Source organism: Penicillium expansum (genome assembly GCF_000769745.1).
Source record: "Penicillium expansum strain MD-8 chromosome Unknown contig3, whole genome shotgun sequence".
Taxonomy (NCBI): Eukaryota; Fungi; Ascomycota; class Eurotiomycetes; order Eurotiales; family Aspergillaceae; genus Penicillium; species Penicillium expansum.
The window spans coordinates 297,696-321,404 of NW_015971301.1; the positions used below are offsets into that span (position 1 = coordinate 297,696).

Here is a 23,709-nt window from a genome sequence, read left to right on the forward strand (position 1 = left end):
GAAAGTGAAATTGACACAAACAAACAATAAACAGTCGTCCATATATGCCTCTAGACAACAAATACTATATCCAATGCCAATGACCTTGTGGTTACAAAATAGCACCAACGGTATCAGGCCAGCAATCGGCAATCTTTCCGTCGTCCTGGAAAGAAGCAACAACGGAACCCTCTCCTCTCAGGGGATCACCCTCCCAGACGACAAAGTCCCCAACCAATGCTCCCTCTTGGACCTTTTTCGATTGACCTTCAAGGATAAGATCAAAATTGGTTGAAACAAGGGCAATGGTCTGCTGATCGGTTAGACCGGCATACTTCCCTGCCCACCAAGCTTCCTGTGCCAGACCATGGATCGTTGAATCACTTTTCACAGCCAGGGCAAGCAGGACACCGGCATCGGATAGAATTTTCGCAGGGCTCTCTGTCAATGGGGGACCTGCGAGGGAGTTCTTCTTCTCCCAAGTATCAGGGGCTCCACGATTACCAGTGAGAATGACAGGAATTCCTGCTTCGGCGAGAGGCTTGGCAACCTACAGAACATTCGAGTTAGTATGAATATGGCAACCGAATTTAGATGAGACGAGGTTATGTTACCAATGGAGCACCGTGGGCGCCGTATACGATCAGGTTGACTGATTGGAACTCACGCTTGACCAGGATCAATTGCGCAATGTCATCCTGATGTTATTGAGTTAGTTCTTTTGAAGAGGGTTGTCAAGGGTGCAGAGGTATAAGTGGAGCTTACCTCATTGAATGCCTGTACAATAACAGGGAGTGAGCCGTTTGCAGCCCGAGCATAGATGTTGGTGCTCCCGGGGGCGGCATCTTGGCCCGCTTGAAGCAACTGACGCAGTCTCTCGATCCCAGAAGAGACAGTCGGGGTCTCATCACCTAAAGGAACCCATATTAGCTTGATCCTGAATATGGGAAGCAAATTTCCTACTTCTAGCAGCTTGACCTATCACGAGGTGGAGTGCCACATCATCCTTCCAGATACCATTATCAAGAATCGTGGCATCCTTGCTCGTCCGCAGTCCAACGCTGACACCTTGAACCACACCGGCACCATGAAGAGGGGCAGTTATAGCTCGTGTGACGCCTCCAATCCTAGCCCTTGCGAGTCCCCTGCCGTCAAGGTGCACGCCGTACTTAGCGAAGTGGAGTGTCTTTTCTTCCTTCAGTGCATCCCCATTTTTCGAAGCTAAGCCATCCCCAGTTGAGGATTCAGACGGGATAGACTGGATTCCGAGTTTGTTGCCAAAGGCTACCAGGCCAGGCAGAACGTGGCCGTTATTCAAAGCGATATGTGCGGTATTTTCGTGAATCTCGCCGGAGAGACACGAGGATTTCGTATCAAGGCACTTGACTTGACCATCTTCGACCAGCATAACGAGGTCGTTAGTGGCACTAGTAGATGGACTGTGTGTATCAACCAATACTTTTTGAATGCCAGTAAAGAGAATCCGTGAACCGACGTGTTTAATCTTGGTACAGATATCTTCTTTCTGAACTGTCTCAAGAGATGGTCGGATTTGGGGGGCCAGTGGCTTGCTGAAGCCAGATGTTCCATTATTCCATTCGTGAGAATTATCATTCTTCAGAACAGGCCGACCATCAATGAATACCTGAGTTGGGGTTGCACCAACTTGGAGCGGGTGATCATCCCAGATAACGAGGTCTGCATCATATCCTGGACGGGCATATCCAATTCTATGATCCTGTTGAATAGATCTAGCAGGGACAGATGTCACCGCTTGAAGAGACTTTTCTTCAGACAAACCAAACGAGTGGGAAACTGCCGCCTGGTAACTGTAAGACATCAGGTTAGATAATTTCTAGGTCAAAGGTTGAATGTAGTCCTTTCAGTCCACTCACACAAGGTATTTTGCATAGTTTCCCTCGCCAGTGTGGTCCTTTTCATGTTAGCAGAATTAAATATCGCTCGACAATATGAGCAATTTCATACCGATTTCAGTGCAACTTGGACACCATGATCAGCCAAGATTTTAGGCCCCCGTAAATTGGCCCCGTATGCCTCGGCTTTGTAAAGCGCGTTTTCTGCAAAAGTGGCAATAGTGATGTTTCTGAGATCTGTCAGCAAATGAAACTGATAAGAAGAATAAAACATACTCCTCTAGGGATTTCAACAATTCAGGTACTTCCCACGCTTCCAGTGCATGATGGAAAGCCCTAGGATGGATGCCAAATTCATGAAGCACTGACAACATGCGCTCAAGATCTTCTGGCTCATAGCAGTGCACATTGACATTGAGATCCCCTCTGAGAAGTGCAAGAGAAGTTTCAAGTTCAAAAGACTCCGGTCGGCTGCCTTCCTCTTTGAGGAACTGTGAAATCTGTCTAGACTGGGAAAAGCTGGCCTTGTCAATACTAGTCGCCGTCCGGCACCAGGCAGATTGGCGCTCTTGCAACTGTCGCGCTTCCTCGAGATGTTTGCGTAAAAGCCACACGAGACCAAGCCGGGTATTCTTATAGATGCCCTTGGGGTTCTCTCCACAAGCCATTTTCAAATATCTCTTTCGGCTCTTCTCTGGGATACCATAATCAAGCAGTAGTTCATCGACTACAGGCTCGGCATTTGGACCTGGCGTCGCCAAGTTCTTTACCAGATATGCCTCGCCGCCGATAATGTTTGCCGATCCTGGTAGAACCAAGGAAGAAGTGACACCACCGGATGCGATGATCTGGATCGCTGGATCATATGGCTTGAATCCATCCAATGAGCGAACAAACGGAGTAATGGGTCCTAGGACTGGGCGCTCATTGACGTCGCTGGTAGATGGAAGCTTGGGGAATGGGAGTAACAAATGATGCGAATGCATATCCACCAATCCGGGGGTGACAAATCTTCCATGGGCGTTGATGACTTGAGCATCCTTGGGAGCTTGGTGGTTCAAGGTTGCAGCTGAAACAGAGCGAATCACGCCTGCCTCGAGTGTGATATCAACTGTCTCTGCAAGTACCGTCTCGCCGTCGAAAAGCGTTGCATTCTGGATCAGGATCGGCCTCTGCTGGCCGGAGATTGAGTTCCACCGTGGGTTTTCCCGTTCCTCTGTTGATTGAGGTTCCTTATACTGATACCTAGCTTCATAACATTTGTTCAGCCCTTCATAAAATGCCTCTCGGCCAGTACTATTGGATGTAGTGATATCAGCGAGATATTTAGTTTGAATCAGCATTACCAGGCCTGCTGCCAGCACGAGGGTTCCCAGTACTAGTCTTCCATGACGAAGACAACGAGACATGGAGGATTGTGCAAAATCACGAGGTGCCTCCAAAGGCAGGAAGCCGTTCTTGATCGCCATGTATGTCTCCGAAGTGGCGCTATAGGCTTGAGACCTTGGTAAACTCGAGCTCAGGAAAGAACGAATAAATGTGCGGGTTATCGGAACGTCCGCACTGGCGCGAACATGGCGCCGAATCGCGTCACTCGGTTACCATCCCCGCCATACAAAGTACTATCTCATAACTAACTAGCTCCAAGTTCCACGCAATTCCAAGCTTAAGTTACATGATTTGATCCGAACCCGAACCCGAATATCTATCTACCTCATCACAATTGTATACTAACTCATGTCCATTGTCTGCTAATGGGGGTCTTTGGGGGGGTGATAAAAATTCATTTCGTACCTATTAGTTAGAAAGTAAACAAGCTTAGCCCTGCATCTCGATAAGCAACAACAGTTGGTTGCCCTTAATGAGGAAATTTTTCTAATCAGGAAGGGACATACACTGGTCGATAAATAACGAGTTGAGAAATTACATGGATATGCATTTTGAAGTCCTCTAGTCTTGTTTCGGTGAAAGGCTTACATAAGGATTCGGTCTTATGGTCTAGCGGTCATGACTGTGGTTTTTGAGGTGAACTGATTTCCCAAAAAAAATACCACCAACCCCGGTTCGAACCCGGGTAGGACCTTTCTCTTTTTTTGTCCATTTGGAATAAAAAGAAAGTAGAAAAAAATAATATCTAGGGTAAAAGGTAGAAATCGGTAATGAGGTTTAAAGACTAGGATTTATATGTAGAACTATAGAGTCTCAAAAATGACCAGAAAATACCACAAACTCTGGTTCGAACCCGGGCAGGACCTTTCTTTTTTTCGACAGTTCCGAGTCCCGCGACAACTCTGCATTTTGGTTGGTTATCCCCCTAATCACCCTAATGTCGATTTCTTTTTTTTCTTAAAGAGGGTGTCTTAATAATGCGTATAAGATACCGCCCGTACATATCGGTGGTATTATAGGAGAGTATTTAAAGAACATGGGGTGGAGGATTGACGTCTGTGTTCACCCGGTCTGAGCCCTACTGCGCCCTGTTGGTGTATTGAAGATTATTATTAAAGCTATACCTAGAATTAGTAAAAATGGGTATGATTGAGGCGGACTAGGTGTATTTTAAGAGAGCTATGCGCTGTATAGGATGTACTCAATCAAAGATAACTTGCTCCCCTCTATGCCTAGGAGATTGCTTGCTACGGGTTGGGCAAAAGGGTATTATACCAAATATGAATTCATTGAATTCATTGGCTAATTTTCTATCTATTTATGCCAAATTTAACATGTATTCAATGCACTGACGGTGTAATATATACAGCTAAATGCAGAGATATATAATGGATGGGGTGCGCGTAAAAACCGACTGTCGGAAACTATATCAGAGACGTGATTAAATAGTACATCATTATGAAAGGACCATGCCTTCGGGCATGCTCCTAAATATAGAAAAGAATACCTGATAAGGACAGGAGTGTGAGGTCACCTGATAGTGGCTGAAGATGACCCCTGGGTTGAGGACTTCTGCCCAAAACATGGACATTGTACAACATTTGCATGACAATGGCCACTTCTACATCGTTTGGTGGGGTAAACTCAGGGATCCAGACAAGTATTTTGAATGGCACGGTGAATGCGCAGTTCCATCTTCCCCCAGGTAAGTTTCACAAAGTCTCAATAGACCAGGTCAATTTCCTGATGCCCGCTTCCCCGCTTAGTGCGTCCAGAAACTCCACCAACTCCTCTATCGACCGTGCCGTTCCGTCGCGACCCAGAGTTTGTCGACCGTGGAACGCTATTCGATCAGATACATGAAAAAGGCTCTGTACCGGGATCTCGGATCGCACTTGTCGGCCTAGGTGGTGTTGGGTGAGCTCAGAAAGGCCAGCGCGGTAACCAATGCTAATTACTAAGAAGAAAATCGCAACTTGCTATCGAATACTGTTATCGAGTTCGAGATCAATCGCCAGAGACATGGGTTCTCTGGATTCACGCCAGCAATGCAACTCGCATCGAGCAAAGCTGTAGAGACCTTGCCGATCGACTTAGGATACCCGGTCGGCAGGATCCCGAGGCGAACGTATTCAAACTCCTTCATGATTGGCTTAATGACGAGAGGAAAGGGAAATGGGTCCTCATCCTTGACAATCTGGATGATGAGAAATCACTACATACCCCTTCACCGGTCGTACCGGACGGCCTAGGGAATGACCAGAGTGGGACGCCAGGACGATCTATCTGGGCATACCTCCAAGAGAATCTAAATGGCTTAATCATCATAACAAGTCGGAGCAGACGCGTGGTATCACGCATGGTGGAAGATAGTGATATCATCCCAGTTGAACCGATGGACGAAACGCATGCAATAACACTCTTTGAAAAGAAGCTTGGAGCGCAAGCTGCCAGTGAAGACGTCATTCAACTGACTGCGGCTCTCGAGTTCATGCCGCTTGCGATTGTGCAAGCCGCGGCCTATATCAAGCAACGATTACCGCGCCTATCAGTCACACAATATTTGGAAACTTTTCGAAGAAGCGACCACCAGAAGACAAGTCTTCTTCAATACGAAGGGGGGCAGCTTCGTAGAGACCGGGAAGCCAAAAACTCTATCCTTATCACCTGGCAAATATCATTCGATTATATCCTACAAGGAAGCCCATCTGCGGCGGATTTGTTGTCTCTCATGAGCTTTTTTGATAGGCAAGGAATTTCCGACAGTCTTCTTCGAGATGAGAAGGAGACGAAACACAAAATATGCGATTTTTTCTGTCTCCAACGAGGATCTGAGAATGGATGCCAGTGATGGGGAAAGCAGCGCAAGTGACAGCGTTGTTGACAAATTTGAGGACGATATATTGGTGTTAAAGGAATACTTGCTGATATCCATCAGTCCGGACGAAACAAAGTTTGAGATGCACCGCCTTGTCCAACTTGCTATGCAGGAATGGCTCAGGGCGCATGGACAGCTTGAAAAATGGCAGGGACAGTTCATCCGAATCCTTTACAGCAAATTCCCATTAGGCACATTTGAGAACTGGCCAAGGTGCCAATTACTATTTGCTCACGTGCAAAATGCAGTTGCACACCAGCCAGATACAAAAGACTTGTTAGGAGAATGGATCTCACTGCTTCAGCAGGCAGCATCGTTTGCCCTCACCCGAGGAAATTTTGTCGACAGCCGAAGAATGGCCCACAAAGCAGCAATTGGGCAGGCAAAATTGTTCGGTCCAGATAATAAAAAGACGCTAGATAGCTTTGAAATGCTTGGGGTAGCATATATCCTTGGAGGCCAATGGAAGCAAGCCGAAGAACTACAGTTACAAGTGATAAAGACCCACAAGCAGGTCTTAGGACCAGAGCATCCTAAGACTCTGACTAGCATGAATAATCTAGCCTCAATCTACCAGGATCAGGGCCGATGGGGGGAAGCCGAAGAGCTAGGAGTGCAAGTCATGGATACCCACAAGCAGGTCTTAGGATCAGCGCATCCAGACACTCTGACTAGTATGAATAATCTAGCCTCAATCTACCGGGATCAGGGCCGATGGGGGGAAGCCGAAGAGCTAGGAGTGCAAGTCATGGATACCCACAAGCAGGTCTTAGGATCAGCGCATCCCAAGACTCTGACTAGCATGAATAATCTAGCCTTTACCCACTGGGAACAGGGCCGATGGAAGGAAGCCGAAGAGCTAGAAGTGCAAGTCATGGATACCCGCAAGCAGGTCTTAGGACCAGAGCATCCGGACACTCTGAGTAGTATGGACAACCTTGCTCATACTCTTAGGTCATCATGTCAGGAAAAACCCGCTCTGCTGTTGATGAGCTCGTGTTCCTTTGTGCCTATCATACCACGTCTGAACTTCTTGGATATCGCCAGCCTGATTATATCGGGTCCATGGTGCTGGAATTCGGTTTCCAACTCGTTGAGCTTTTTTATCTTCTCCTTGAGTTCAAATTCATTCTTTTCGAGCTTGGATTTGTCGTCTTTAATTCCAAGCTCCTGCTTTTCGAAGTCAAGGTCCAATTCACGACTTCGTAGCTGACGTTCACGGTCCTCGAGCTCCATTTCCTTCGCGGGTTCCTTGCCAAACAAGGTCATTTTGGGCGTTCGGGAGAGATCAACGCTCAGTGGAATCTGCTAGGAAAAGCACAAACGTGGATTGTTTCAGAAAGTGGGCTAAGAGAATTGTCCAGTTATCGTTTTGTACTTTTTTTTTATCGATGATTCATCGTGATGTCAGGTACCTATGTCGAATTGCGTATCCAAATCTGGAAATACCCTTCAACCTTGGAATATACCTACAACATAAGTATCTCATCGATCTATATTCCCATGGTCATACTGTAAACGTCCAAGATAGACAAATGACGAATTTAATATCAGCACATTAATCTCATTGGCTTCAACAACGCCACGACTCCACCAGCCCCAGGGCCCTGCCGCAGGTGGAGATCGGCACGCTGACATAATCCAGGGCACCCGGGGGTCAGGCAAAAAAGCCAAGCCGCATCGAGTCGTGTGTCCCGAAGCTTGTACCCTTTTTTTCCCTCTTTGACTTTCGTTGAGTGTCGACAGCTTTTCTTTTGTCGCAAATTTTTACAAGACACTTCTCACGCAATCGCGTCGACCAGACTGTTGATTTTATTCAACTATAGCGACCGCGCACACCCCCGTCACCCGCCATGTCTCTTTTCCAGATCGCCTTTGACTATGCCGCACCTTTCTTGTACGTGAGCGTGAATGAGCTCCCAATGGATCCGCAAGTTCCCAGTGCTAACCTAAGCTTGTATACAGCCTTATAAGCTCGCCTATCACGTCCTATGCCGACCAGATCCTCAGCATTCATCGCACAAGAAGCTCTGCGGGCTTCTCTTTGGACATTCCTTTGATTATGCTGGTTTCGTCGATCCTGAAGTAAGATTCCGATCAACGGCGCGGCCAAATTCGAGATTGCAAAGTGTTGACACTCTTAGGATTTTCTATTGGTTTGGCGAGCATTACTCAAGCACTTTGTTGACACAAGCAATTGTTATGATCGTGGTGCAGGTCACGATGCTCAAGGTTGCACTCGATAATCGGCCCTCCGCCGGGGTGCGGAATGGAATTGAGCACACACCCTTCAGCGGTGGTAACTCAGATGGTTCATCCTCAAGGCCCTACGAGTTTTGGCAGTGGAGGGCCACTAAACCGTAAGTTTCGGCCCCTCTTAACCACATCGATTTAAGCATTACTGATCCTCAAAGATACTGGATGTCTTTGGCTTACTTCGTCGGAATATTGTCTGTCATCCACCTGACCCCGGTCGCTGAATCGTCATTCTATATTAGCCTCATTGGCTACCTCGGACTCGCCGTCGAAGCTACCCTCCCTCTCCCTCAAATAGTCGCCAACCACCGATCCGGCTCCTGCAAGGGCTTCCGACTCTCCGTTGTTGCGGCATGGATTCTTGGTGATACCATGAAGATGAGCTACTTCTTCAACAGCACAGAGACCATCCCATGGGCGTTCAAGCTCTGTGGTATCTTCCAGTGCGTGTGCGACTTCTACCTGGGCTTCCAGTTTTATTACTTCACTCGAAACGCCCCCTCTCAGATTCCGTCTCACTCCCACTCCAACTCGCTTTCCGCCTCGTTCTCCAACCCTCTCTCCACTTCACACTCCCGTGCCACCTCCCAGACCGCAGGCGAGTCTATGGAGCACAGCGGCCGCTGGGGTCATCACGAGAAGGATATCCGCATGGACTGATCACCTGGGATGATGAACTTGGATTAGACTCAATATTTATGTAGATAACTAGCATCGGCAAACAGCATTATAGATCTGTAATTTGAATGAGATAATGTCAATACTATGATGTTTCATCAAGAAAAAATTATTGCGCGGTATATCTCCGATTGCGATTGCGCGCGTCTGGTGAGGGGCTTGCCCCGCGTCACTCCGAATGCCGCGCTGCTGCAACATCTGCCTCAAAATCTTCCCAACGCAACCCAGCTCTACTGTCTCTGTTTATTATCCGAAGCATTCACACAGCCGGGACTTACACAATGTCTGACCTTCCCACAATCCGCATTGGCTATGTGCCCGGTACGTCATCCCCCCTCTAGGGCTTCAGCATCAGCTGCAAAACAGTACTACCGTGTCCAAGCTACTCGATCTGTCCCAACGAAGCCTGCCGGCCATTCCTGTTTTATGTTGGACAGAATATAGCTAACGATAAGCGTTTGTTGTCTACTAGAGCACTACCTAACCCCACTCCATCTCGCCCTCCGCTCCCCGGCTGTTGCCTCTCTCCCATTCAAAATCGCCGCAACTCCCTTCCCATCCGGGACAGGTCATATGATTACATCTCTCCGCGGAAATGAAATCGACATTGCCATCGGTTTGACAGAAGGGTGGGTCGCAGGCTTGGCCGGGAAGCAGCAAGCAAGTCAGACCTCCGCAGATGCAGATGGAGGATACAAGGTCGTCGGCCACTGGGTGGACAACCCTCTGCGCTGGGCCATAGTCACTGGGCGCAATCGAGATGAGATTAATGGAGTGTCGGATCTGAAGGATAAGAGGGTTGGAGTTAGCCGGCTTGGAAGGTAAGCCATCAACATTGAGGCATAGCGAGTATAGCATTGCAGAGACTAACACATCTACCCACAGCGGCTCTCATATTATGTCCTTCGTCCTTGCTCAGCAGCAAGGTTGGAAAGCGGACTCCCTGACCACCGTTCCTCTGGGACCCTTCGGACCTCTGCGAGATGGTGTTTCCGGCCTCGATGCCTCAAAGCCCGACCAGGCTGCGAACCCATCGGCTGAGTTCTTTATGTGGGAGGAATTTACCACGAAGCCGTACTTTCATCCTACATCTGAGAAGCCGAACCCGCCGCTCAAGAAGATTGGCGAGATTTTCACACCGTGGCCTTCGTGGATGATTGTCGCTTCTACGGCACTGTTCCCTAACCCCGAGCAAGACCAGAGATTGGAGAGTCTCTTCCAGGCGCTGGATCAGGGAATCAAGCAGTTCGAGGCTGATACGACGCAGGTCGTGAAGCTTTTGGGTACTGGTGAACTTGGTTGCAATTATATTGAGGAGGATGCGAAGGAGTGGCTTAAGGATGTTAAGTTCACCAATGCCACCCGCGGCGTTGATGATAAGATTATTGGAGGTGTTGTTGATGTACTCAAGGTGGCTGGTGTTATTGACTCGGCTATGAGCAATGATGAAGCTATCCAGCGAGTCATCGGGATCAAGAGGTAGATTGATTACCATTGGACACGAAGAATTCATGATATAAACAATATGCGGCGGTCGTCATAACCCCTAGGGCTGGATTCTGGACATGCCAGATTCCTGTGGAGAATGTTATGATCCTAGATCGGGTGTTCAGAAGGTGTATTACCTTATGGTTTAATGGACCTCCCTATTATATTTACATAAAAGCCGCTCAAGACGGTTGTTGTGAAGAGATATCTATGTGAGCCACAGGCAACCCCATGTGTCCGGTTAAGCCTTGCCGACCATTCTGTATCACTGATTAAACATCGAACGTTGATTTTGTGTGCATTGCGCTGCTTACAGAAATTCTGCAGTTTGTGGCTAATGATATCGAAAATGTTCGATTCAGTGGATGCAAAAAAACGAACATACAAAATGCACCCAAAACAACGGACATAAAGACGTCGGAATATTTTCAGCTATGGGTGTCATTGACCACTCCAGATGCCAAACATTTCGTGAGAATTGCCCTCCACAGGGACCAAGCGACATACTGCGTAGTCCCATTTTGGGCCCACCAGAACCGAAATTTCACGGGCTTGGTGGCTGATACAAGTGGCACCCAGATGGGTCATGATGCTTATAGTTGTATTGCCACTTTTCCGCTCGGCGAGGTGTATCAGTTCGCTCAAGACCGTCTCCTACAAGCGGAAGAGGCGAAACTCTTCCACCCCATCTCTCATGAGACATGTTTGTTCTCTCTTGTGACTTGCGACCAGGTCAGGAATAGGTGGCCGGGATACGAGTCTGCGATCCAGCTGCCGTATTTGCATTTTGTGGTCGACGAATAGACGTTAGAGGAATGTAGGCGATACTGTATTGGTGGATCGATTTACGATAGCATCTCCATGGTTAAGCGGGATCTGATATTGGCTTGACTTTGACCATGTTGATGATCCCAAGTAAGAATATCTCTTCGCACCACGGGGAGCCCGATCGATACCAGCTCTATGTGTATAGAATATTTGTAGACGCGCATGCTTTTCCGCACGGTAACAATGCCGTAAACCGGGTCTGTTTCTCGACATGATCACTCTTCCGTTTTGCACGGAGGCTCCGGCGTAACTTCCCAATCCTCAGGGGTGAGACAAAAGGGCGGATCGAAAAGAGGAAATAGAGGGAGGGTTAAGAGAAGAATGAAAGAGAGTGAGGAGATTAAGAGGCAAAAGACCGAGTTGGAGAGAAAAGTGAAATGGAAGAAAAAGAGAGAGAAGATGAGGAGAAGACCTGGAGGAATATAGGCAGGTGCGTGTCACTATTACCCTTTTGGGAAGGAGATATACATTCAAGTTAGTTATGTATGTACATGTATGCATACATACATGTCCCTCATCTCCTCTTTAAATCATTTCACTTTCTCAAATTTGACAGCCCGATCGTCTACTAGCAAACACGAAACCATTATAGTTTTGATATCACTACCATCCTAGGACTAATCTTATGATCAAGTTTTCAAATACTGTCAAGAATAGTGGGCTTATGCAGCTTCTTGACCTCATTTTCAAGGTCATTTTAGATAGCCTGTTTCTAGATACTTGCCCCTTCATTGGTGTTATGGCTAGAATCCAGGTGAAAACGCCTCAAAATGTGCAAATTGACGTTTCTATGTATAATCAGAGACCCGACAAGAGTCAAAGATACTTATATAAATATCTATACAGAGGAAATCACTTCACGCATCTGCCTTCCTTTCATCCCCGACAATTTCCCCTTTCCCAAAATACCCCCTGGGGTCGCTCCACCAGAGAACCAAGCCGTTCGATTGTTGCGGATCAGCGGCATGCAGACTCCTTTCCCCTTCCTCATTTCCAGGAACTCCAACACAAGATCGGACGTGCCCGCATTAGACCGAGCATCTTGCATCCATTCATCCAAATCCACAAGACGAATGGGTCTGCCCTCAGTCTTCTCGATGACCGAATTCAAAGCATCAACAGGTATGACTGCGCCACCGGACTCATGTCGGTACTGTACACTGCCAATACTGTCGATGCCGTGGTTGACCTGGATACTCTCCTCAATAGAGCTGACGATGTTTGACGCAGCTGCCTCAGCACTAATCAAGTCGAAATAGCCTGTCCAGCCCGGGAGTCTAGGTACCATTCCTATCCGGCGACACGTATCCAACAAACTGTTGATAATATCATCCTTGGAGGCATTGGGTCCAACGACATTGGATGGCCGGTGGATGGAGACGGGTAAACCATATCGGGCACTGACTCGCTCGAGGAAAACTTCACTGACCCATTTGCTGGCAATATACCCACCTGCACCATCGGAAGGTGGGTGAGCTTCTGCCACCGAAGTCTCCTCAATAATTGCGTGCTCTTGTCCGGGAGCACAGTTGACTCCGACAGTTGAGATGAAATGGAACGCCATCGACGCTTTGACTGCCAACCCTGCGAGGTATCTCGTTGAGCCAACGTTGATATCTCGCATGAGATCGTAGCTTCTGACGAACGATACAAGGGCACCGCAATGAATTATGGCTCGGCAATTTGATAAGATAGTTTCCTCATCCTCGGAAAGGCCGACACGCGGCAATGAAAGATCGCCTTGATAGACCTTCACTTTTTGATCAAACAAAGTCTTCCAATCGAAGTTGTCTTGGGCCGACCAATTCGGAATGGCGAGTTGATCTGGTCTCCGGACAGCGACGCAATGAATGCAACGAATATCGGCGCGACCGACGAGTTGACGAAGGATTTCACCACCTAGATGGCCAGTTGAGCCAGTAAGGATAATTTCGATTCCTCTTTTGTCGACCGTGGGCTCATTCTGTCGGTGGAGTCCATCCGTAAGACAAAGCTGCAACTCGTCATCCAGACTCTCAGGAATCGCAGCCTCCAGGTCCCAGTCGAAAAATGGTACGGTTGCGTTAGCCTCGGCATGTACGGAAGTATCGAGTTCAAATGCTAATGTTTCCAGAGATTTGTTCTCAAAGAGATCAGGAACTGACAACTTGATTCCCTCCGATTTGGCGAGCCCCGCAAGCTTCATGGCTAAGATCGAGTTTCCACCAACACGGAAGAACCCGTCGCTGGCATTGATCGTTTCCGGTGAAACCCCCAAAACTTTGGCCCACAAGACCTGCAATGCCTTTTCCATTGCGGTAGATGGAGCTCGCACTTCGTCCCGGGACGTCATGTAACTCTCAATTTCTTCCAGAGATAGACCAGAGGCCGCTTGACATAGTGTCCGACGATCGGCCTTGCCCGCTGCAGTTTGGGGAATGCTTCGCACGGGAATGAAGACCGTTGGCATCATATATCGCGGAAGGAGCTCATGGAGTCTGACCTCTGCTTCTGCGACCGAATTTCGGAAGAGCGGCGTTGACGGTAGTATCGTGGTGTCTCCGCAGCTTTCAGCTTCTTCTTTCGTACCTGGATAGCTGATGAAGGATATGAGAGAGGGTCGTGGGTTTTTGCTAGTGACTGCAACGTCCACAAGTACGTCGATGGCTGAGGGGAACGCGACACGAAGCTGAGATTCAATTTCTCCCAGCTCGATACGCTGTCCATAGATCTTCACTTGTTGATCTTTCCGGCCAAGATATTTCAAAGATCCATCAGCGTTGTATTGGACCAAATCACCTGTGCAATACATCCGTGTGCTTATTTTTCCTATGGAAGAGGAAAATTGACTTCTCCACGCTGGTGGATCTTGCAGGAAGGAAGTTGATCGGGATGTTTCATTTCCACCGTTCAAATACCCGCGGCCGACGAGAGGCCCCTCAATCACTAACTCCCCCGTGACTCCAATGGGGACGAGTTTGTTGTGGTCAGATTGGTCGACAACCCAAGTTCCAGCCGTCGGGAATGCCCGTCCGATGTTGGTTGCATCTGCATTGCTGCAGGCACTTGTCGCTTGGACGTGTTGCACAGTAGCAGTCACGGCACACTCCGCTGGACCATAAGCGTTGACAAGGCGGACTTGAGTTGCCCATCTGTTAACATCTTCGCTGGCCATTGCCTCTCCACCCAGTACCATGGTTTCAACGGTTGGAATGTCACTGGGGCTGAGTAGTCGAGCCACTGAAGGCGTCAAATCTGCATAAGTGACCTGGAACTCGTCGGTGATCCGGGCGAAGTCTGTTTTGCGCTGAGATTCAGACGGGACACAGACACAGCCGCCGGTGATCAACGTATCGAGAGTGTTTTCAATGCTCACGTCGAAAGCGTAAGAGGCAAACTGCAATACCCGTGATCCCCTGTGGAGACCCAGGGTGCTCTGGCGAGCTAATGCAGATGTTGCATACCCGCCGTGTTCGATAATTATCCCTTTGGGTTGACCGGTTGATCCAGAGGTGAACACCACGTACAGGGAATTCTCGTGCGAGGGAGAAAGCAGGATATGTTCCGGGGTGGAATTTTGTGCACTCTGCATAGTGTCCAGAGTGTGCCCATCCAAAACAATGGGAGTAATATTTGAAGTCTGTTCGAAATTTGAAACATTGCTTCTGGAGCAAATGACAAACGAGGCCTTGACTTGTTTGCATATGCCTTGCATTCTGTGAGCAGGCTGCGAGGAGGGATCCAGGAGAACAAAGGCAGCCCCGGCTTTCATAACGCCCAACATGGCCACGGTTGTCCACAGGGACTTCTCAAAACACAATGGTACAATAACCTCCGGTCCAATTTTCATGTTTTGAGCAAGATGACCTGCGAAGATAGATGACTGTAGATCGAGCTGGTCGTATGTCAAATTGCCGTCCCACGCACAAACAGCGAGATCACTGGGATGGGCGTGGCATTGGCGCTGGATGAGGTCATGCACAGAGGAATATCTTCGTTCAAGGTTTTCCAGAACAGGCTTCTCCGACAAAGTCAAGTTCCAAATGGACAGCTGGCTTTGATCCTCTTTGCTGATCATGCTGATTCCTCCCATTGGGCGGGAGGGGTTGTGGGTCATCTCATGGAATGCATGTGAGAACAATAGCAGTAGTCGCTTAACTGTATTAATCGGAAGCAGAGTTGAGTCGAAGATAGCTCTCACAGAAATGCTATCACCCTGTGGCGCACATTCAATCGTCAAGGCGTAAGTGTCAGCTTGAGAGTTTTCTTGTGGGCTTTTGGCCACTGGTGATGAAAATATCACTTTCTCTCCACGGTTGTCTTTTTGCTTGCCAACTGCCGATTGGATGATGAGCAATGTCTGGAAGCCACATGCCATTGCTGCATCTTTGTTGATAGAGGAGATGTTCTGCAATCCACAATGTTCGAAAGGAATAGCTTCGACCATCTGACTTTGGAATGAGGATAGTGTTTCGTCAACAGTTCTCGAATCGTTGCGAATAGCCCGAACTGGTATCGTCGCAAAGGTTGGCCCTGTAACCTGGTCGAGTCCTGGGATATCACCGTTGCGACCAGTGACGGTGACCCCGAAGACCACGTCATTGGAAGATGTGTATTGGAATATTGTCATCGCCCATGCTGCGCGTAACTGGATATTCAACGTATAACCAAGTTGCTGATGACCTGGCAGGACAGGTATCGAACTTTCCATCTTCTCGGTAGGTCGCGGTGTATAATTCTCGTCGGGAAGACCAGGGAATAATGCCGTCTTTTCATTAGCTCCATCAAGCTGTGTTGACCAAAATGATTTCCCTGAAACCAGCGATCGCTCGATGTGTTCGATAAACGGGGCAAAAGGACGGGGCTGCGCTTGTATGCCACGGTAAGATGCTTCGACTTGACCAAATTCTGCTCAATGGACAAAGAGTCATAAAGGGCATGGTGCAGAGTTACTTCCAGCAGGAATGGGTCGGTCTTTCGCTCGCTGATCATGGTAAGCCGTAGTAGTGGGTCGAGGAAACCCATTGCCCTTTTTCTATCAGCGTTGCTGGTCGAAATATCTTGTAAGCTATCCACCTCGCAGTTTTCCCATTCCAAAGTTGTGTTCAGCACAATCTGCAAGGCCTTTTCCCCTTTCCTGGGATGATAGATACGCGTTCGCAGAATGGGATTGGCATCAATGACCTGCATCCACGCATCCTTTACACGGGCAGCGTCAATGGTCGTCGGTAGCAGGTATCGATCTTGTCGAATGTAGGTGCCGGGGTTACCAATGCTCAAAGACATCAGCCCTTCTTGTAGAGGCGTGCAAGGGTATATGTCCTCAACCTCCTTCGGGCTGATCCCACATTGGGAGGAAACCTCCTCGAAGACCTCGTCCCGAACCTGTGTGCTTACCATTGAGAATGGCATAAACTGTGGAAGGCCTATGCATGACGATTCCAAAGACAAAGTCAATAAAGGCGATGAAGTGGTAGATGAAGCGGACGATAACAACGAAGAAGCAGGACGAGCATTCTCATGCCGCTGTTGAATGAGAAGTGCAAGATCACACAGTTTTGGTGATTGGAAAATGTCAGAGATATTTAAGGTCATTTTGGCACGACGCACGCGCTGAACCAGCTTCATTGCGACAATTGAATCGCCCCCGACGCGGAAAAAGTTGTCGTTTGGGCTCGGAGTGGTGTCGTTTTGGAGCAGATCATGAATCAATCCGCCAATCATTTCCTCGGCCCATGTAGATGCTTCCCGCTTGTCTGACTGTGTGCCCATGAAAGTCTCTAATTCCGATCGTGTGAAAGTTGCGGCATGTGAACAAAGAAGTGCTTTATCAATCTTGCCAGAGACCCTCTGTGGCATGAAATGCAATGGAATGAAAAGGCTGGGAACCATGTAGCTGGGAATGAGGTTATACAGCTCGCCCTGTGTTTCGTGGGCCTTTGTTGAGAACTGTTCTGAAGTAGTTCTCGCAAATATATCCCTGCAAATAGCCTGTTGGTCTTGTGGTGATCGCTCAAGCCATATAAAAGCTGCTAGTGTCGCTTTCCCACCAACCGGGGTAACAATGGCCGCAACGACATCCTTGGCCTCCTTCCACACATTGCGGAGATGGATCTCAACCTCAGCGAGCTCGAACCTTTGCCCGTGTAGTTTAACTTGCTGGTCTTTTCGTCCGACGTATTTGAGCAAGCCATCCTCACGGTATTGAACCAAGTCACCAGTGCGGTACCAAGAGAAGCTTTCATCATATGGCTGCTGGAGAACCTTAGAATGCCAGTTAGGCCGATCCACGAACGCCATAGCTGTTTTCTCGGCATTATTGAGGTACCCGTTGCCGATTACAGGTCCTTCAAGAATAAGCTCGCCAATTGCCCCCACCGGAGCCAGATTATGATAATCGGAGGGGTCCACGACCCAAAGGCTGGCCCCAGTTCCATGGCCAATGGCACCTGCGTCAGCTTCGGTGGTATCAGGCAGGCAACAGCAGATGGCCGAACACTCTGTGGGACCATAAACAATCTTCAAATGCAGGTGGGAATTCCAGAATTCAATGTCACTGTCCAAAATCGGTTCACCACCAAGCAGCATAATCTTAACTGAGGGAATATCCTCCGGGGTCAGCAAGCGACTGACAGTTGGTTTCAAAAACATAGCATTAACTTGGAGTTTGGTGATAGCCGTCGCCAAATCATTCTTGCGCATTTCTTCAGATGGAATACAGAGGCATCCACCAGCAATGAATGTTGTGAGGGCCTCAAAGTTGCTGGCATCGAAGGAGTATGACGCAAAGTGTAACATTCGGGAGTCCTGATTCAATCCCATGGGGCCTTTGTGAGCACAGGCTACCGAGGCGTAACCGCTATGCGTTATGACGGCTCCCTTGGGTTTCCCCGTAGAGCCCGATGTGAAGGCAATGTACAGGGAGTCCGCAGGGGTTCCCCTGCTACCCTGAGAGGAAAGAGTTTCAAGACGGGTTTGTACCGAATCATCGGAATTTTCCAACCAGTCTGCACCGGCGCCGGTCATCACAACGACAGGTACTCCTGCCCCGGAAGCGTTTTCAAGAGACTTCTGTGAGGTGAGAAGCACTTGGGCTCTGGTTTGCGCGACAATTTCCCTCATGCGCTCTAACGGAAGTGCTTCGTCAAGGAAAACAAACGCAGCACCGGTCTTCATCACTGCGAGCATAGAAACAAATGTCCACATAGATCGTTCACAAAATAATGGTACAATTTTGCCCCGACAAACATCAAGTTCCACAAGATGAAGAGCAGTCGCCTTGACAGGTCATCGAGTTCGCGGTAAGTCAAACTACCATCCCACGCACAGATTGCAGGAGCTTCAGGGCGGTCGTTGACGTGCTCTGCAATGAGATCATGTACATATCGATTCACTCTGACGGGGCGAGTTGCGTTCCACCGCTGAACATCGCGGACATCCTGGGGACTAAGAGTGTCAATACGCCTTAATTCAATTAACTGCGAATCCCTGTCACAAATCTGGCGTAGGAAATGCTCAAATTGTTGCGCCAATCTCACAACCTGATCTCTTTTGATCACCGCAGAATCAGAGCTGATCAGTAGATGCAAGCCATCAGCGTCGATCTGGCACTCAATCATCAGAGCATTGCTGTTAAACACTCCCAGATCTCGAGCGCTGCGTTCGCTGTCGTACTGGAAAACTTTGTTGTCGCGGGGTTTCACCACTGCGCGGCGTTGTACACCCAGAATTGTTTGAAATCGGCTCGCTTGGTCCCCGGATGAGCCCATCTGGCGGATATTTTACAGACCCACGTGGACAAAGGGGAGCATATCGGTCACCTGGGACTGTATTTTTTGAAGGAACTTGCCTAAGTTGGTCCCCCAATCTATCTGGACCTGGAGAGGTACGGTGGCAACGGTTGGAGCCATCATTTCCTGGACACCCGGGACTGGGATTTTCTGTCGCCCAGTAACTGGAACACCAAATACGACATCTGATGAATGCGTGTATGATGCTTGAAGAATGGACCAGGCGGCCCAAACCGCCGTTGAGAGTTGAATTCCATTCTTTTGAAGGCGAGGGACCCCAGTCATCCGGTATTCCAGGATTTCATTGGCCTTGGGGTCGTAGTTTTGGGAGGGCAGCTTGGGAAAGATTGCTGGATCTGAGCCTTCCAGCTTTCGCTCCCAAAATTTCATAACCTTGCTCTCCGTCTCCATTTGATGCTTCACGAAGGACTGGAAAGGAGTCGGGGTTGCACTGTTCGCTGACCTGGATTTGATGAAATTCTGATGGAACTTGACTTGCATCTCATTGAAAAGCATCACAAGCGAACCTCCGTCGACAATTGCGTGATGCATGGTCAACACAAAAAATTGCTGATCACTTCGTGTTTCCTTGATCAAGCCGAATCGGACCAAAGGCGTGCCCAATCCGAAAGTACAGGTGTCGTCCTCCGCGATATATTGATCAACACCCTGATGCGTGGCAGTTGACGACCGTGTTTTATGTGCAAGTATTGTCTGCAGCATTGTCTGCCTCGAAGTTTGAATGATTCGAGTCCGCAAGATAGGATGCTGTGCAACAAGTTCATCCCATTTCTTAAAAAGCTGATCCATCGCGACGTCCTTTGCCAGGCGAAACACCCAGCGTCTGACATATTGTCCTGGCCGCTTGACCGTCATGGTCATCATGCCTTCTTGCAGAGCTGTGCAAGGGAATAAATCCTCGATCATATCCTCGGATACATTGCACTGAGCTGCCGTCTGAGCTCTAGCTTCACTCGGACTCAATCCAGTTTTGCCGAGTAATGTGAATGGGGCAATAATGTCGCCCGCAGCCTTTTCTGCCACATTTTGTGAGAAAAATTTGGCACGATCTGAGGGAATGTCACTCAGCTGGCCGGTAGGTGGGATCATGTTCGATGGTATGTCTGGCTATACTCACCCAGCCGAGGAGAATTCGAGATGAATGTTATTGACTGTTTCCATTCAAAAACAAGGAGATTTATTTGCATTCTTATAACTAGAACTTGCGTGAATTTCCTTGTGTTCCAAATATCATATACATCTCATGATGAACGCCACAGTGGGCTCAACTCGCACATGAACATACCAAAGTTTACACATCCCCATGGAGAATTCTTGTCGGACTAACTGAGTGTGTGTTTCGTGGCTAGTAAAGTCACCAAATAGCATAGTGTTACATAAGGGTGCATGAACCCATGCAGGCTACCCTAGAAGAGGGTTAATCCAATGCACAAGATCTGACTATTGACACTAATGATCTGCACTAGGCTGCTAGATCGGAGTACTCCGTGCAAGATTTTCAGTAGCACGATGAGCACTTGAGGCGAGCTGAATAAATTCCCATGCCTTCCTATAGGATGATCAAGCTCTGTGAGGTTCTTAGATCTCTCTAACCTCGCTGCTGGCACGATGCTGGCAAGGGTACCTGCGCATGTTTTTTCTTGTTGTTTCTGCCCTTTTTTTTGCCCAACTTCGCTCTCAAATCGATTTTTTTTAAGACCGAAACCACCTACGGTAACCAAATATGAATCTATGTAGAATGTAATAAAGAGTATCAAATATTATACGGGTAAATCAATTTTCGAAGGGTGACTGTCGATTTTCCATGTAGCAAGTGGATAGCTGCAGATCGGCTCCACACCTCTATTTAGGAGAAGGATCCTGCAGGTGGCAATAAATAGTATAGAGGAGCTGGGTAGTGGGGTAGTGGGAGGGAGTAAGGATTACTATGCATGAATATCCTGGCTGTATCATGCATCCTCGAATCTCATCACATACTTTCATCTCGGACCCGACGGATTTCATGTGTATTCTCTCAATTTACTCCGTAAACTCACTTGACATGCAATTAATGACCTATCTCACACCGCTCATTTTTATCCCTTGGTTTATACCAGCTAGATGCATCGTATTGGATGTGGTATACTCTGTACCACTATGTCTCACTGTCTTGGTATGCTCATGCTGCAACGGTAGGCTACTGATAGATCGCCTCTTACGCATACGCAGCTCATAGTGCATACATTTTACTCAATTTAATCAGCAGCGCAACGTAATTGATGGGGCGCCGCCCATACTTCAGTCATGAGGGTACATCTGGCTTGCGCAAATTCTACTAATAGTAAAGATTTTGACCAAATTAAGAACGCCCCGTACATGGTGCGGCTGAGCTTTGAATTTTCACTTTCTCTTCTTACGAACAACTACCTAATACCTTTTACATTCTTTTACAAAGCTCCTTCACAGCTACTCTAACAAACATGGACGTCCCCAGCTCAAGGCCTATTGGCTATACATGGCGCTCTTCTAGGTGGTTCATCATCAGTACCGTTTCAATTGCGTTGTTCATTGGTATCTATTCGTGCTCTATTTGCGTGATTTTCTCTAACCTATCCAGAATTGTTTCTCTATGGTTTCCTGGTACCCATGCTGCCGTACCTATTCGAAGATCGCCTCCACAAAGATCCCTCTCAAACCCAACGTTTGACTGCGGGAATCCTGACCCTTCATGGCCTCGTCTCTGCCATTTCCGGTCCCCTAATTGGACATTTTGCGGATAAGATGCCCAATAGGCGGACACCGCTGCTTTTATCTCTTGCGGGGTGTGTCGTGGGAACAATTCTAGTCGCGTGGTCACCTTCACTTGTTGTACTTCTCCTCGGTCGAGTACTTCAAGGAATTGCTGGCTCAGCCGTCTGGATTGTCGGCCTTGCTACCGCAGCAGATACTGTGCATGAGAGTGACATGGGCAAAATGATGGGCGTGATTATGTCCTTTGCCAGCGCTGGTATAATCAGCGGGCCCATGGTCTCCGGTATCCTACTAGATATACCGTGGGATATTGGTTGACGTGGAGTGTACCCGTTGGCATTTTGGTCATTGATATCATCGCACGTTTGTTGATGATAGAGAATCCACAGCATTCGAGCCCTGTTTACTCTGATAACTCGGATGAAACAACGACCCTTCTCCCCTCACAGACGCAAATTGAGCCCCATGACGCATCTACCACATTCGGATTCTGGATATTCCTGCTTCGTGATAGTCGCGTGCTGACAGCTTTGGCTGTTACGATTTTGACCACAGCCATCCTCACCAGCTTCCATGCCACACTTCCTCTGCACACAGGTGAGGCATTTGGATGGACACCAAGAGATGTTGGGATAATGTTCTTCCTCCTCTCTGTCCCCGCTCTCTTCCTCAGTACCCCGGCTGGATGGCTGCGTGATTGCATCGGGGTCCGATTGCCTATCACCATCAGTCTTGCTCTGCATGCAGTATTTCATGTCCTTGTCGGAGTGGCCGGGAATAAGCATTTCCCCTGGACAACTTTGCAGCATCGGGGTCCAGCATTGTATATATCATCGATTATTTGTCTTGGTGTTCTGCGACCTTTTGTGACTGGTGTTGGGCCTGTGGAAGTGACTGGTAAGTCCCGATCGATTTTTCTGACTTGTAGCAAGACCTTTGATTGACACATTCTCAGCTTCTGTTCGAGCTTACGAGAAGGAGACTCCGGGTATCTTTGGACCTCGCGGGGGCCTGTCTTGCGTGTATGCTATGACTGATGTCGCTGCGACCAGCGGGATGACCATTGGCCCAGCCATCTCTGGATTCCTCCGGGAAAGGTTTGGCTACACTTCCATGAATTCGGTTTTCAGTAAGTGATCCGTCGAATTCCTAGATTAACTGTGTGTTAATATTTGTTAACACTGGCAGGGGTTGTTTATATTATCCTCGCCATTTTTGCTGCGTGTTTTTTACGATCAAAGTGAATTGGTGCCAGGCTAACCCAATTGGGTAAGTCCGTTCGGTACAGATCTATATGTACCTCCAACGTTATATTATGCAAGAAGAGTCGGCTGTGTTTGAGGCCTTCTGATATATTTTTAGCTGGTCGTTTCAAGATGGTTGTTGTAGAGGTCTCTTTGAATATATGTGCAGGCGGTTAAAAAAGCATACTTTGTGCAAGAGACTTTTCCATGTATAACCAGTGTAGAGCTCCACAGAGCCCACAAAGCCCACTGCGGGTTAATGGGCCCCTAAATAGGCCCTAAGCAGTACAGATATACCGGAAATTCAGATACCAAGCAAAAGTTGAATCCCCTTCTAGGGGTTTTGAATGTACCCTTCGTTTTACCCCCGTGTTTAAGCCTTATTCTAAAGGTAATATTTTATTAGTTTGAATAATTTAGAATCAATTAATACTAGTTCCCTCTCTATATTCGGTCCAAAAATACAAAGAAACGCGGCATTTCGCTAATTTATGAATTGCTGAAGTTCATTTAGAAAGTATATAGTGGTACTGCAATAAAACTCTTCAATATATATCTTGTGACAACATTAAACT

At 48.1% G+C, this 23,709-nt stretch overlaps 6 protein-coding genes across 6 annotated transcripts; 4 read left to right on the forward strand and 2 right to left on the reverse strand.

The window, feature by feature from the left end:
• Positions 1 to 91: 91 nt before the first annotated feature.
• PEX2_001060 (uncharacterized protein) lies at positions 92 to 3,322 on the reverse strand (the record flags this gene model as incomplete). The annotated part of the gene is made up of 7 exons (XM_016737384.1): positions 92 to 529; positions 594 to 677; positions 745 to 890; positions 943 to 1,808; positions 1,875 to 1,912; positions 1,966 to 2,083; positions 2,130 to 3,322. The coding sequence occupies 7 exons, from the start codon at positions 3,320 to 3,322 to the stop codon at positions 92 to 94; spliced, it is 2,883 nt and encodes a 960-aa protein (XP_016599099.1).
• Positions 3,323 to 4,853: 1,531 nt separating this feature from the next.
• PEX2_001070 (Tetratricopeptide-like helical) lies at positions 4,854 to 7,329 on the forward strand (the record flags this gene model as incomplete). Its single annotated transcript, XM_016737385.1, has 5 exons — positions 4,854 to 4,947; positions 5,009 to 5,159; positions 5,208 to 5,872; positions 5,991 to 7,046; positions 7,088 to 7,329. The coding sequence occupies 5 exons, from the start codon at positions 4,854 to 4,856 to the stop codon at positions 7,327 to 7,329; spliced, it is 2,208 nt and encodes a 735-aa protein (XP_016599100.1).
• Positions 7,330 to 7,973: 644 nt separating this feature from the next.
• PEX2_001080 (PQ-loop repeat-containing protein) lies at positions 7,974 to 9,036 on the forward strand (the record flags this gene model as incomplete). The annotated part of the gene is made up of 4 exons (XM_016737386.1): positions 7,974 to 8,017; positions 8,086 to 8,205; positions 8,265 to 8,480; positions 8,535 to 9,036. The coding sequence occupies 4 exons, from the start codon at positions 7,974 to 7,976 to the stop codon at positions 9,034 to 9,036; spliced, it is 882 nt and encodes a 293-aa protein (XP_016599101.1).
• A 299-nt stretch (positions 9,037 to 9,335) lies between these two features.
• Positions 9,336 to 10,537, forward strand: PEX2_001090 (uncharacterized protein; the record flags this gene model as incomplete). Its single annotated transcript, XM_016737387.1, has 3 exons — positions 9,336 to 9,375; positions 9,527 to 9,875; positions 9,940 to 10,537. The coding sequence occupies 3 exons, from the start codon at positions 9,336 to 9,338 to the stop codon at positions 10,535 to 10,537; spliced, it is 987 nt and encodes a 328-aa protein (XP_016599102.1).
• A 1,671-nt stretch (positions 10,538 to 12,208) lies between these two features.
• Positions 12,209 to 20,249, reverse strand: PEX2_001100 (Male sterility, NAD-binding; the record flags this gene model as incomplete). Its single annotated transcript, XM_016737388.1, has 4 exons — positions 12,209 to 16,138; positions 16,210 to 18,527; positions 18,677 to 19,054; positions 19,139 to 20,249. 4 exons carry the CDS (start codon positions 20,247 to 20,249, stop codon positions 12,209 to 12,211), a joined length of 7,737 nt encoding a protein of 2,578 aa, XP_016599103.1.
• Positions 20,250 to 21,619: 1,370 nt separating this feature from the next.
• On the forward strand, positions 21,620 to 23,134 carry PEX2_001110 (Major facilitator superfamily domain, general substrate transporter; the record flags this gene model as incomplete). The annotated part of the gene is made up of 5 exons (XM_016737389.1): positions 21,620 to 21,710; positions 21,757 to 22,173; positions 22,269 to 22,787; positions 22,846 to 23,019; positions 23,079 to 23,134. The coding sequence occupies 5 exons, from the start codon at positions 21,620 to 21,622 to the stop codon at positions 23,132 to 23,134; spliced, it is 1,257 nt and encodes a 418-aa protein (XP_016599104.1).
• Between the last annotated feature and the right edge of the window lie 575 nt (positions 23,135 to 23,709).